This window comes from Myotis yumanensis, unplaced genomic scaffold, assembly GCF_028538775.1.
Source record: "Myotis yumanensis isolate MYYU_CA2020_CCGP unplaced genomic scaffold, mMyoYum1.0.hap1 SCAF_6, whole genome shotgun sequence".
In the NCBI taxonomy this organism is placed as follows: domain Eukaryota; kingdom Metazoa; phylum Chordata; class Mammalia; order Chiroptera; family Vespertilionidae; genus Myotis; species Myotis yumanensis.
Genome location: NW_027223757.1, coordinates 81,770,185 through 81,783,904, shown reverse-complemented (window position 1 = coordinate 81,783,904; position 13,720 = coordinate 81,770,185). Strand labels below are relative to the sequence as shown.

The following is a 13,720-nucleotide window of genomic DNA, read 5'->3' as shown; positions in this document are numbered from 1 at the left end:
CAGAGCAAGCATGTAAACAACAGAGAACAGTGGAGGACAGAAGAGAGTTAGGAGGTTTTAGTTCGGTTCCAGCACTGGTGTGAGATACCTCTACCCGGCTACCCACACCAAACTTGAAATTGGTGCTGAACTGGAGGGGCTCTGATGACTGCTCTCACTTCTGGGTGCGTATGGCAGGTACACCTGGAAGGACTCTGAGTCTTTGCATGCCTGTGTCCATTCCCAATGCAACCATAGGCAGCACCAATCCATTACATTCTAATTTTCTGACCTCAATATGACAGGTGGTAGACACTTCTATAGCACCGGTATGAGAGTTGGTAAATGCAGGGCCACCCATTTAAAATATGCAGAAACAGCAAATCAGATTTCTGAATCCATTTCAAAAGCACGTCCAAAACCCCAATCTTGAATGACAGAGCCATGCGTGATGCTAGCGAACATATAAATCCCCACCTGGGATGGACCAGGGTGTCACCTGCACACGGAACAGTAAAGAATCCAAGGTCTTCCTTTAAATAAAGACCAAGGCAAGGATGGAAAATGATTATGCAATGTAATTCCCCTTTTCTTCCTCCCATCACACAATGAGCAACCGACGTGTGTGTGTGTGTGTGTGTGTGTGTGTGTGTGTAAACTGTGTAAATAAGAAGCTCCTGCTCATTCATACATTAAATATGAGAGAATAAATTAAAAACCCCATTTTACAAGCGTGGAGCCTTTTTCATACTATACAACAAAATGGGAAATAAAAGAGAATGAATATCATCAGGGGACAATCACCCATGACAATTAAGCAATTCCTGCAGACAATCAGTGGGGACCAGTGCCATGGAATTCTAAGTAGATGCAACATTCATTTACGCCTAAACTTTCTTTTGTACCACTGCTCAGGGAAATGACTTGACTCCTTTGCTTGACAAAAATAAAAAATAAAAATTTAGGCAGCTGCTCTCCAACTTCGACTTCCAGAGAGCTGGAGATTGAAACTGCCATTCTTAGAACAGGTTTTGTTCAATTTGCAGACCACACCATGGCATCTGTAAGTGACAGGCCATGAAGTGGTTACTGTCCCACTAGCAGGGTGTCCTGGGTGGGAGGTTTATCACGTGCACTGTCTTCCTTTAATCATTGAGTCAAAACCCCTCTGAACATGAAGCACTGACAATTCTCTTTATTGACACAGATATGGAACTACAAAAACATGTCTACTGTGAAATCGCCAAATAGAAAAGGCCAGAAAAACAACAACAGACAATGGTCGACCTTATCACAGTCAAAATTAATGTGCTGGTCCCCCTTCTAACTTATTCTAATTCATACAGCCAGGCACTCACCACATGCATTTCTAGCACACACCGTGAGCTGCGAACTATTAAACAAAGTCATGTTTCCTTAAGCCAAAGAGGCTCTGCCCAGCAGCTTCAGGAGAAGCAATCATGCAAAATAAGATTGCAGGTGCATACCTTCACCTCCTGATTGGTAAAGACCTCCACATCCACCAGACAGGCGACCAGAGTGGAAACATCACAGTCCATGCTAGGGGCTGGCATTCCCCCTCCTGATTTTCAAAAGAGTTAGGCAGCCTCGGTGTCCTGCGCGACAGGGTGATGGGCAGAGCCTCCAGGTGGATGCTGCCGTGGCCCGCCCGGCACTGCCTTGCCCTGGACACGGCCGGAGCTCGGCACCTGGAGCCCACTGGCTGCACGCACACAGCCCGCCGCCTCTGAGGCAGCTCAGCCGAGTAAGGAAGGGCCGGCTTTCTCATGGCAATGACATCACCACAAAGACTGACACAAGCTGAAGCTATTTTTTCCCCCATGCCTTTTATCTCTAGGCAGTGCAGTGGAGCAAATTGAACATGATTAGGTGCTAAATCTGAACTCAGACTAAATCAATTCAGGCAGCGCTGGCTAGGAACTGAGTCATAGCTGTTGTTTCAGCCGAGTGCTTATGTTTGCAAAAAGCAGGGAGGAGAAGCTGACACCAGAGGCTCTGTTTGTGGGAGGGGGTGGGTTGGGGGGGATAATTCTGCAGATGAGCCTCCTGAGATGAAGGTGTGACAATTTTCTGCCTCAGAGACGAGCAGGAAGTTGAGGCGTTCTGCAAATTGCATGCCTTCCGTTAATTGCCCTGGGCTGCTCGGAGCAGCCACACAGATTCTGGGCATCCTAATGCATCGCGGGCACCGGCTGAATAGAAATCCATTCTTGGAGGGACTAGAGAGCTAAGTCGTCAGTCATTTAGGCAGCCTGGTAAGAGGAGATAATTAGAGGTTTGTGAAATTCTATTTGAAGCACATAAGTGCAGACCAGTAACTCTAAAAGCACCCTCCTGAGCTCGGGATTTCAGGCTGTCTCCAAGGTCATTCAAACCAAAAGCGGCCCGTGGAGGAGTTACGGCAAACGCCTCCTGCAGGGACAGATGGCAGAATCTAATGGGCCAACGCACTGATGTGGGTCATTGTCAGCGCTCTGGGGCTCTGTTTCGCCTGAGACTTTGAACGCATCTGATTGCCTTTTCTCTTTTTCTGATTGTGAGTCCCTGAAGGGCAGGGCTGTGGATAATTCGCCTTTCTATCTTGAGCCTTTAGCAGAGTGCCTGGCACGAGAAGGCAGAAACCGCTTAATGAATGAAACAACAGAACAGAAATAGCCTTCTTTCCCAGTAGGAGTGAGCAAAGGAAAAATATGAGATTCGTTTTCATTTCGTTATTAGGTAGAGAAGTACCAGAAGAACTCGCTGACGTTCCAGCAGGATCTGTCCCCACCAGGATACAGATGCAGCGGCCATCGGAGCGCAGTGATTTGAAACAGATGGGCGCCTTTCTATCACATGATTGAACAAAGTGGTCCAACTTGGCATGCAGATGAGAAAGGTGACATTTCACACAGAAGGTAGAAGTTTTGTCGTTGGTCCCCATTGGACTCCATTTGAATAAGGCATTACCCACACTAAATGAAATCAGTCCACAGTACGAATATTTAGACTGATGAAATTGTGTGTGTGTGTGTGTGTGTGTGTGTGTGTGCGGGGGTGGGGGGGGGGGCTGTCAATTACTTGTTGTCCAGGGAACTGTGGAGAATACGAAGTCATATATGCAGATAATTCAACTAACCCTAACAGAGTAGTAATTATGTGCAAAGCTCTGCACCAGATGCTATAAAAAAGAAAATGATGAATAAGCAAAAGTCAGGATCCTCGAGGGGCTTGCATTCCCGGGGAGGCGATAAGACATGGAGACTAAGACTTGTACCTCGAGGCAGCGGTGACGGAGAGGCACAGGCAGCATTAGGTGGGAGCACTGGAGAAAGAGCAACGAGTAAGGAAGGGAGCTGTGGCAGGGAAGCGTCAAGGAGAACATGACCTCTGCTCTGATCCTGAAATATGAGTAAGCCTTTGTGAGACAGAGAAGGGGTGAAGAGAGCCCTCCAGACTAGAAATGTCCAGAAGAAAGAATAGGGTACTTGGGGGTGGGAGGCACATTGATGATTAAATTTGATTGGAGTCAGGGGTAGCCAAGACAGCAAGAGCCAGATGATTCAAAGCCTTGAGGGGCCCTCAGTGTCTATCTGGTCAACCATGGAATGCCTGCAAAGTTTTTGAGAAAGTAAATGGTGTCTATATACATATAAGTATAGCTAAATTATAAAGGTGAATACAATTTTGAATACCATTAGCAACTATTCAAGAGGCAAAACAAAGAAACAGCTATTTTTTCATATGCCATGGCATACGCTAAAGTATTCTTTTAAGGTTTCACGGCAGCGGCATGCTGGTGTTTAACAATCGGCTGTCTGAAAAGAAAAAGCCCACTGTGTGGCGTTTGCCGATTTCCGTGGTGCAATAATCTCATCGTGGCTGATGTCAAGCAACCCATATGAAGTCCCTTGAACTCAAAGTTGCAGAGCGAAGCCTATGACGTGTTCCCACCAGCTGTTCGAGCTGCCTCCAGGACACCACGTCTCATTGTCATGAAAGCGTTGGTCCGCAGAGGTGAGGTCCAGGGTGCGTGTCCAGGGCTGGCCAGGGTGCATCAGGCAGCAGGAGCAGTGCGTTGTAATCGCTGGGCTCTGTGGATTATTTCACACTTTCCATTTAGGAAAGAGCTATTAAAAGACACGTGTGTTATTTCAAGAAAAAGAGCCTTGCCATCATGTCTTGGCAGGAGGACATTCGTCTATCCAGGAAGCAGAGCAAAGCTCAAAATTGTAAAATTAGTCCTTTGACTGATGCATGCTCAGTTTCTCCTTTCTGATTGGTTTCTGCCCTGAAAATGCCTTCCTGTACCCAAGAATCCACCAACTTTACACCTTTTCTTTTAAAAATACATTTTCAAGGACACAGCTCTCAAACCATTTATATTAGCATGAAATGACTGATAACTCATAGCATTACCCATTACAGAGGAATATGTGTTTTAACAGGGAACCAAATTGTAACTTGAGTGTTTTTAAGGTGGAATTATAAGGCATTGAGAGCATATAGTGATTTTGAAACGAAATCACTGGTTTTTTTTAATAGGTTGGTTCAACAAATTAGATATATAATTCAATTGACTATACAAAACAGTCGTTTTTCCTATAGACCAGAGCCCCTAGGGGGCTTCACTATTTAAAAAAGTGTCCTGTTTCTCTAGATAAAATGGACTTCTCATAGCTGGGGGATGACTGGCAGCCCCGGAGGCGTCTCGGGCATGTATACAAGCCCCCTGGCTGATGGCTACAAGGCCCTATATACCCTGGCTCCTGCCTCCTCTCCCATCTCACCTCATAACCAACTTTGCCCTTTCCTCTCCATGTCCCAGAGCCACTGGTCTTGGCATTTCCAAAAAATGCTAAGCTCATCTCAGGACCTTTGCACTTGCTTTTGACTTTGTCTGAAAAGACCCAGATTTCCGCATGGTGGCTGGCTCCTTCTTCTCACCCAGCTTTCAGCTCAGATATCATCTCCTTGGAGAAGCCTGCCCTGGTCACCTAAAATATGTGTACATACGCATGCAGGCATGCCTGCCCACACATACTCAAAATCAATCACTATCCAGGCATCTTCATTTGAAGTTCATTCATAGCACTTTTCACTATTTGAAATTGCTCTGTTCATATAGTTCTTTTCTTGTTTATTGCTTGTTTTCCCCAACTAGAATTTAATCTCCACATAAGCAGAGATTTTTGCCTATCCCGTTCCCTGCTGTATTCTCAGGGGCTAGAAAGTGCCTTACACTTATTAGGTACGCTCATAAGTATCTGGCGTATGACTGAATAACTATATGAATCTTAACAGGCGAGTAGATGGCCTCCAACAGAAAGAGACGCCTCCTGATGTAGGCGTTTCAGGAAGGTCCTTGTAGGAGGACACGTGGGCGTCTGCGTTCAGTGATCACCCCCACCTCTGACGGCTGAACCCGCTGGCACAGCTCTCTGCTCAAGAACACCCTTCCCAGCTGAAGTGGCCAGGGACTCTTAGGATTCATCCAAACCACTGCTCTTCCTATGACTGACCACACTGAGGAGATGGATGCAACATGATGCAGACCCCTCAGACAAAGACTACCTCCCTCAGACAAAGACCACTTCCCTGCCCCGCGGGCCCAGCAGTCCTCTGAGGGGACTGACAGCTGAGCTGGTGCTCTCAGCTCCAACTGGGCAGGAGCAGATGTGCCCCCTTTCAACCCAGAGGCGGCAGCCAAGTCTGTTCTGCAATGAGCATAGATGTTCCCATTACAATGATGGGTTGTTGAAGGCTTTGCTTCTTCTATGTGTCCTTCTGGATCACTTGCATCTGTTTTAATGCCTATTATAGAAAATTTCAAATATGTTCAGAAGTAGAGAGAATAGTATAATGAGAGCTTTCATGTACCCACTACCCAGGTGCAAGAATAACTTGGGGTTATTCTTGTTTCCTCTCTGCCATTAGGTCTCAAAGTGTGGTCCCCAGACCAACAGCATCAATGCCTCCTGGGAACTCAGAAAGGCAAATTCTTTGGGCTACACCCAAGGCCAAATAAAAAACTCGGGATCAGTGTCTGTAATGTAACAAGCCCACCAGGTGAATCTGATGCAAGTTCAAGACTGAGAAGCCCTGATCCAAGTCCCCACCCACCCGCCCACTCATGTCAAGTTATTTTGAACCAGATGTCTGACATTTTGTCTGTAAATATTTCAGCATATATCTCTAACAGACAAGGGCTCTTCTTTTGACATCACAGTACCTATCATCACAAAACCCAAAAAGCAAGAACAATTCCTCAGTATCATCCAATATCCCGCCCATTTTTCACCACCCATACTACCCATGTCCTCTTTACTCCCCATCCCCTCCCTGGGCCCCTTCTACCATCCTTTCCTTGCTTTGTTTAACAGTTTGTTTGCATTGGGATTCAAACTATGGTATCACTCATATCTCTTTAATCTACAGGGTCCTCCTCCATCTCTTCTTTTTCCTTCCTTGTAGTTTCTTGCTGATGATGCAGCCATGATATTTGACCTTTAGCATTTCCCCCAGTCTAGATGTTCTTGGTGAACTTCATAGTGTGATTCCACCGGTTCCTCCATTGCCAGTAGGTCCTGCTGGTTAGATCCAGAGGCTTCTAAGATTCAGGTGTGGCAAGACTCCTTCTTAGGTGGATGGGGCAGGAAATATGTCTTCCTAAAGGATGGATCAAGGCAGGGAGAATGTAATGCCACTGTCTCTCTTTGTGGTACGAGCAGCCTTTCGTGCTCAAGGCCTGGGTTCATTCTTTCATAAGGCATTCATTCTTTCACAACAATGGCATTCCTTCTACATTTATTCATAGAACAGTTCTATTAAAAAGAACGACTTCTCTCTATGATATAGTTACCCTGAGCGACATTATACATGACAGGCAAATACATACTTGATTCTTTTCCTTTATTAACTAGTTTTTTGTTAAAAAATGATTTGTTCCTTTATTATCCTTCAAAGATGATTGAGGGTTTCTTTTTTATTTTCTAAGTGTCATTATGAATTTATTACACATATTTGATGGTTTTAAACCAATTGTAATTTTGCTAGTGATGCTTACATTGTCCATCATTGGCTGGTGAGAGTCTAATAGGTTGGCTAATATTTTGACACAATCCCATCGTCCTTCTGACGTAACAAGCTGTCCCAGACTCATGTCCATTTCTAGCCCCAGATAAGGAGTCAGACATTTCTCTAAAGAGCCTAGTTCCATTCAGTCAGTATTTCAACATGTTTTAATACCCTAATCTATATCCTATATAATAAAACCCTAATATGCAAATCAACTGAACAGTGGAATGACTGGTCACTATGATATTCACTGACCACCAGGAGACAGACACTCAACACAGGAGCTGCCTTCCACATTGAGCATCTGCCCCCCCCCCCCCCCCCGAGGGAGGCAATGGGCAGCGGCGGTGGCAATTGGGGGGGGCGGGGCAGGGCCAGCCAGAGGGCGGCACCAGGGTGCCAGCCAAGGTGGGTGCCAGCAGAGGCCTTTCAATCGCCCTGCCCACCGGTCACCCCACAGATCAGCCCTGATCACCAGCCAGGCCTAGGGACCATACTCTATATATTGGGAACAGTCTCTTAGATTTAAAAATTAAAACCTGGCAAGGCTACTCTAACACTGAAAAAACAGGATGATCCAGCGATGACATGCATGGACTCTGGCTTGCACATTTTGTAGCCAGCCCTGATTCTGACACTTATAACTTGTGACAAAGCCAATTACTTAACTTCTCTCTGCTTCAGTTTTTCCACCCATAAGATGGGGAAAATGGCACTACTGCCTCAGAAGGATCAGAGCAAAAAAATGTAGCTGCCCATACAACAGCAAGATACCTTTCACCTGAATGAAAAGTATGATCACTGGTTTATGCAGCGTCCCAGATTGCGAGAGGGAAGTCCGTCGGTTTAGGCCCAACATCCCCCCAAGGGGTCCCAGATTGCTAGAGGGCGCAGGCTAGGCTGAGGGATCCCGCCCCCCCCCCCCCCACATGCATGAATTTTGTGCACCGGGCCTCTAGTACTTAGAGAGAGAGAGGTGCTCTTTGCACTGGGTTGGTATTGTTTTAAAGCTTTAAAACATCACATATCGTGGTCCTTACCATAATTACTCCCTTGTCTTATCCCACACTATATGCTCAGAAGCCTCAGAATCACATTATTAATACTACCAGGAACAATTTAAGATATTTTCCCCAGGTTTTTTGTTGTTGTTTTGTCCTTTGGGTAGCCCATAACGGGGGTACAAATTTTTTTCTTACAGTCATTTGGAATAGTTTCTCTAATTCCATCAACTGGATGCCAAGTTAGATTCTTTGGTTTCTAGAATGTTTACTTTTAGAAACATTAACTTTTAAAGTTTCAATTGTTGCTAAAATGTTTCTAAATTTATTTACTTTTTTCAAAAGTAAAATATTTTGACTCATAGGACTGCCTTTCTCATTACATTTAATTTTGTTTTATAATTATAAAAAATATGACATGGCTCAAAACCAATCTACAAAGAAATCTAGCTCCTATTCCTGTATCCTACACTCCACTCCTTTCTTACTTCCCACACAGGTTAGTGTTATTTTATCTTTATTGTTTATCCATTCTCTCATTTAAAAAGATATTAACAAATATATATGAATATTATTTCCCCTCCCTTTCTTAGACAAATGATAGCACCCTTTGGTCAGTTTTCTGCTTTGCTCTTATTGCTAAAAAACATGATCATAGAGAGCACTCCATACTAATATGTAGAAATATGCCTATTCCTTTTCCCAACTGTATAGTATTCCACTACATGGATTAACTAAGCTTGTGCAACTAGGCCCCTATTGATGGGGGCCTGTTTCCAGTTTTTGCTATTTAACAGTAGAGCAATTGATAGACTTTGCTCATGCCTTTTCATATTTTGCCATTTTATTTTTGGGACAGATTCTTTAAGTGCAATTGCTGGGTTAAAAGGCAGATGTCTATGTAACTTTGCTAGATCCAGCCAAATGCTCTTCCATAGGAGTTGTATCATTTTGCTTCCCCACCAGCAATTTCTGAGAAAGAGTGGCTCCCCACAGCAAGGGTGGCCAAACGTGTCGGACTTCTGCCCACGTGGTGTGGGTGAGATGTGGTTACCACAGTTGAGCTTTGATGTGCATTTTCTTAGTATGGCACATTTAGGGGTCTTTCTTCATGTGAACTATATTTTCTACAGTTAGTTCATTCTGTATCTGACCTGAGCAAGCAAAAAATCCTAAAGAGCCCTGGACAGGTGGCTCAGGTGGTTGGAGCATTGTACCACACACCAAAAGGTGGCCAGTTCGATTCCCAGTCAAGGCACATACCTAGGTTGTGGGTGTGATCCTCAGTCAGGCAATTAATTAATATTTCTCTCTTCTCTCTCTCTCTCTCTCTCTCTCTCTCTCTCTCTCTCTCTCTCTCTTAAATCAATAAACATATCCTCGGGTGAGGATTTAAAAAAAAGTCCTAAACACCCACCAATGTTTCTCAGTGAGTTTCAGTTTGCATTAATCCAGTTATGAGCAAGGTGGATCATCTGTTCATTCCGTAAGAGCCATTTGCCTTTCTCCTTTTTTGATACCTCACTTAGATCTGGTCATCACATGCCAGACCCATTCTCACCTCCCGGCTCTTGCCCTTGGTGCTCCCTTGCCTGCAATGCATTTCTCCGATCTAGGCAGGGTTCGCTTATCCACGGCACTCAAGCCTCTGCTCCAATGCCCCTGCCCAGGGAAGCCTGCCCAGTCAGCCCATCTGAGTAGCACTCTTCTCTCTATCTCCTTGCCCTGTTTTATTTTCCTACCAAGCATTTGTCACCAACAGATGTTACATATTTGTTTGTGTAGTTTCTGTCTCTCCCATTGGAATGCAAGCTCCAGGAGGGCAAGGCCCCTCCACCTTGGTCACCGTGTATCCTGCACGGTGGGAGCTCCATGAGGGTGTGCTGGGGGAATGAATCACCGAAGGAGTGGAATATTTTTCTCTGAGATGCAGCTGCTGGGGACATGGACCAGAAGCAAGTCTATCAAATGGTTCCCTGTAAAGGAGTGTGACCCTGAGAAGGGAGGGTGAGCAGATGAAGGAGCCTCAGGTCAATGGGCCATGGGGATAGTGAGGTGGAGGCAGGAAAGGCCCATAAGAAGTGAGAAGGACCCGGGAAGGGGAGGAGGGACACACAATGCAAGCTCCCCATCTGCACAAGTGCCATGCTAAGTGGCTGCTGCAATGCCCTTGGTCAGACTCAGGGACCATCCTCATCCCACCACTGCCCAGTTAGCACCTGCGAGGCCCCACAGATACCTTATGGCCGATCCCTGAGCGATACCGCAAAGAAACTGTTATCACTTCTTTGTCTCACGCTCCTCCCCGGTCTCCAGGGTTTTCTCTCTGCCTCGATCCATCCTTTAGGAAGACATTTCCCTTCCCAGCCTCCACGTCTGCACTGGATGGTGCACTTTATACCAGGCAGTGCTATACCCAAGAAGCTGACACACTGAAAAAGTACAGGGATGAGCACAGATAGGGTGTTAGCGAGGCACACCTGTCTCCTGGGCAGCTAATGCTCTGGGAACTGCTCCTCCTCCGCCCATGCTGGACTCGTCTGGGGGCAGCCCTGACCCGGCCAAGCCAGCCAGAGTTTTCGTAAAGATTTTCCAAACCCAAACTGGGTCAAGAGCACCCGTTCCCTGTGGTGTCAGAAGCTTGGAACTGTTGCCGGCCAAGATTTTTCATCATAAAAGCCACATTCAGGCATCAACAGGAAGTAAGTCAAACAAGGAAGTCCTGGGAGCGCTGGAGTCCTCATCTCCAGGCGCCCCTGAGGCCCCTGGCACCCTGATGACCCGTGGGCCACTTATTCAACGCTCCCCTTGGTCATGTTAAATAGTTTAGTGTCAAACCAACCAATGCTCCTTTCTCTCCCATGCTGATTCAGATAGTGTTGCTGTCACTAACAACCAGAAGAGCCCTGGCTTAGTATAACAAGGTTAAATAACAAGGGACAATAAAGTAGAAGTCATTCATCAGGGACACACATTCAGGTTTCTAATTTGTCCCATGGAGACGCTCTCCCCTCTCCCTCAATTAGACCTGAGGTGAGGGAGCTGGCACCATCCCAGACCTCCCTCCTGAGGTGACAGCAGAGTCCAGGATGGATTTCTGTCAAGAAAAGCTCCTCACAGACGGTCTTCCGTCTCCACTGGCTTCACCCTACTCACTGTCCTGCAGGCGCTAGAACTAGCTAACTCGCTCCTGGCCACCTGCTTTGAAAATCTGTGTATTGGCCTGATACCTAACTTTGTTTGGAAGGTTCCATTTGATATTTTATCCTGGTCTCAGCTGAAACTTGGAATTTAACATCCTGCCACACTATCATGTACTTGGGGCTCACTTTGTGAAGCCACTCTGTAAAAATTCATTAGCAGTATGCTATGTGCACTTCACAACAGGCTGGTTAGAGATGAGGAAGTCATGTGCCCAAGGTTGGCCAGCTGGGAAATGGTGGAGGGAGGTCAAATCCCACTGGCTGGCCTCCAGAGTGTGAGCGCCTAACTTCTCTGCTGTGCAGACTTGCACGTTCTGGAGGGGAGAACGTGAACACGTCTGCACTTCGGACAGAATTTCAGTTGTGATGTCAAGGCTGGATTGGAAAGTAACAAAGGCAGGAGCCAAGAGACCTGTCATCTCAAAGGAACTTTACGGGGGTAGAAATCAACTTGCTGCATTTCTGATAGAATTATCTAAGCCAGTGGCAAGAAGGAACCAAATTAGGCAATGAGCAATGCCAGAGACATTGTAGAAATATGAGAGAACTCAGTGACCACACTGGGTAGGGAAAGGGGGGAGGGGTGGTCAGGGACAGGAGGGAGGTATGGCATGGTTAAGGTTTCAAAATCTTATCTCCAAGGAGAAGATGGTACCAGTGACAAGGGTGGGTCCTCTAAAGAGATGAAAGATCCCACCCACCAGTAAAATCTAGAAAGCCTCAAAGGGAGGCATTTGATATGCACAGTGGGTAGAACTAAGATGAATCAAGGTCTTATGAGCAAGAGGTTTGTTTAAGGACCAGTGAACAGCCCATTGAGTTGGAATGCAAAGCTAAGCCAAGCAGTGGTGAGTTATAAGATCGGAAGGGAGAGCTGTGGCCACATAGATAAAATTTTTGAGTGCCAGGGCAATTACTAGTATGAGTATAAATCACTCAGTAAGGTATGGGATCTATCAAGTTTACTTTAAAAAACTGCACACTAGATTGAATTGAAGTGGAGATGGGTTGTAAATGTTGGTAATCTCAAGGCCTTGAGGGGTTGGATTATGGAGATGCAGCAGTAATATTAGGGAAGGGATGGATATGAGAAACACCATGAGATGCGACGTTCAGGATTTAACAATTAACTGGCTGTGAAAGTAATAGTCAGAATGCAAATGGGAAGGAAGGCAGGTTGGAGGTACCAGAAAAAGGAGAAATGGAGGCAGGAAGGGTGGGAGGAGAGGAGACACTAAAGGCAAGCCTGGATTGACAGAGGTAACTTTTTGTGAAGCGGTTTAGCTAAGTAGGTGTCAAAACCAAATTGTGATCAGTTTTATACATCCATGACAGTGAGGTACACGTCCACATTCATTCACTTCGATCTTTAGCTATTATCATGAATCTTCACTTACGTAAAAAGGCAAAAAGGAAAAGGAAAGGTAAAAACTGAGCTTAAGACTTACAGTGGTAACAGGTGCTAGTCTTTATAGGTATTAATTAGGGGTGAACAGTATTGCAAAGCTGTTCTAGTTCTGACTAGTCAAGACTGTGCAAATGATTGCTTTCACCCTACCCTGTGCTTTCATGCTAAAACCTGGGGGGAAATAGCATCAAATCTATGAATAGTGGTCTTTTATGCTACTATTTCTTACTTTCCTTTAGAAAGGTCTAGATATTCATTTGAGTTGTAAATACATGGAAGTATTTGATGAGTTTTACTCTATATTTGAAATTTAAAACTCATGGAGCAAAAAAAAAATTACTTCTAGGAAAGCAACTGTACCATTTTTGGAACTGAACTTCTAATTGTCCCACCAGGCCTGCTAGTCTTCCGTGCTCCCTGCTTCAACTGTGGCACCACCTTCCACCCAGTCACCTTGCAGCACAGCCTCAGTCATCTCTGATTCCTTCCTGGCAGGACAGAGAATCAATGAGGTTGTCAAAGGGCCCTGTCTCTCTGACTCTGTCTTCTGAGGCGGCCTTAGAGAAGCTTTCCCTAAGGAAGAACCATTTTGCTGAATGTTGAAAGGTAGATGGGAACAAGTAGGGAGATGGGGAGAGTAGGCAGGAGCCTGGGATGATGTGTTGAAGTATGAAATACTATGAGTAGACCAATATTGCAGAAATTTCCAAAAACCTATTGATGTTAAGCAGAGTTCGGGATTAGGGTTTGAAACCATGGAAAATGCAGCTAGAGTCTGTCAGGCAAGGGCTTGTGAGTTACGGGTAGGAGTTTGAATTTTGTCCCATAGGAAGAAAGAACCAGCGAAGGCCAGAACAGTAGCACCTTGACACTCCCTGCCTCTAAGTTCACTGCCCTTTAATCCATCCTGCAAACAATCTGTGGTCAGCAAGACCTTTCTTTCTACTAAGGAAATATGACCATGTTCCTGTCCTGGAGAATGGAGTGTAAAGTTAGAACTAGGCCTGCATACGTGCAAAGGAGTATACAGCAAGTCCTTCAATAACATCATT

At 45.5% G+C, this 13,720-nt stretch overlaps 1 protein-coding gene across 4 annotated transcripts in view; it reads right to left on the bottom strand.

Annotated features, from left to right (window-relative positions):
• RCAN2 (regulator of calcineurin 2) overlaps window positions 1-13,720 on the bottom strand; it is a 244,270-nt gene that overhangs the window by 99,062 nt on the left and 131,488 nt on the right. The window contains exon 1 of one of the 4 annotated variants that reach the window (XM_070418477.1): window positions 1,467-1,697. The exons of the other annotated variants lie outside the window; for them this stretch is intronic. Coding sequence (XP_070274578.1) covers window positions 1,467-1,553 — 87 coding nt within the window. The 5' untranslated portion in view covers window positions 1,554-1,697. Of the gene's footprint in view, window positions 1-1,466; window positions 1,698-13,720 lie in introns of those variants that run through there. 4 annotated transcript variants of the gene reach the window in all.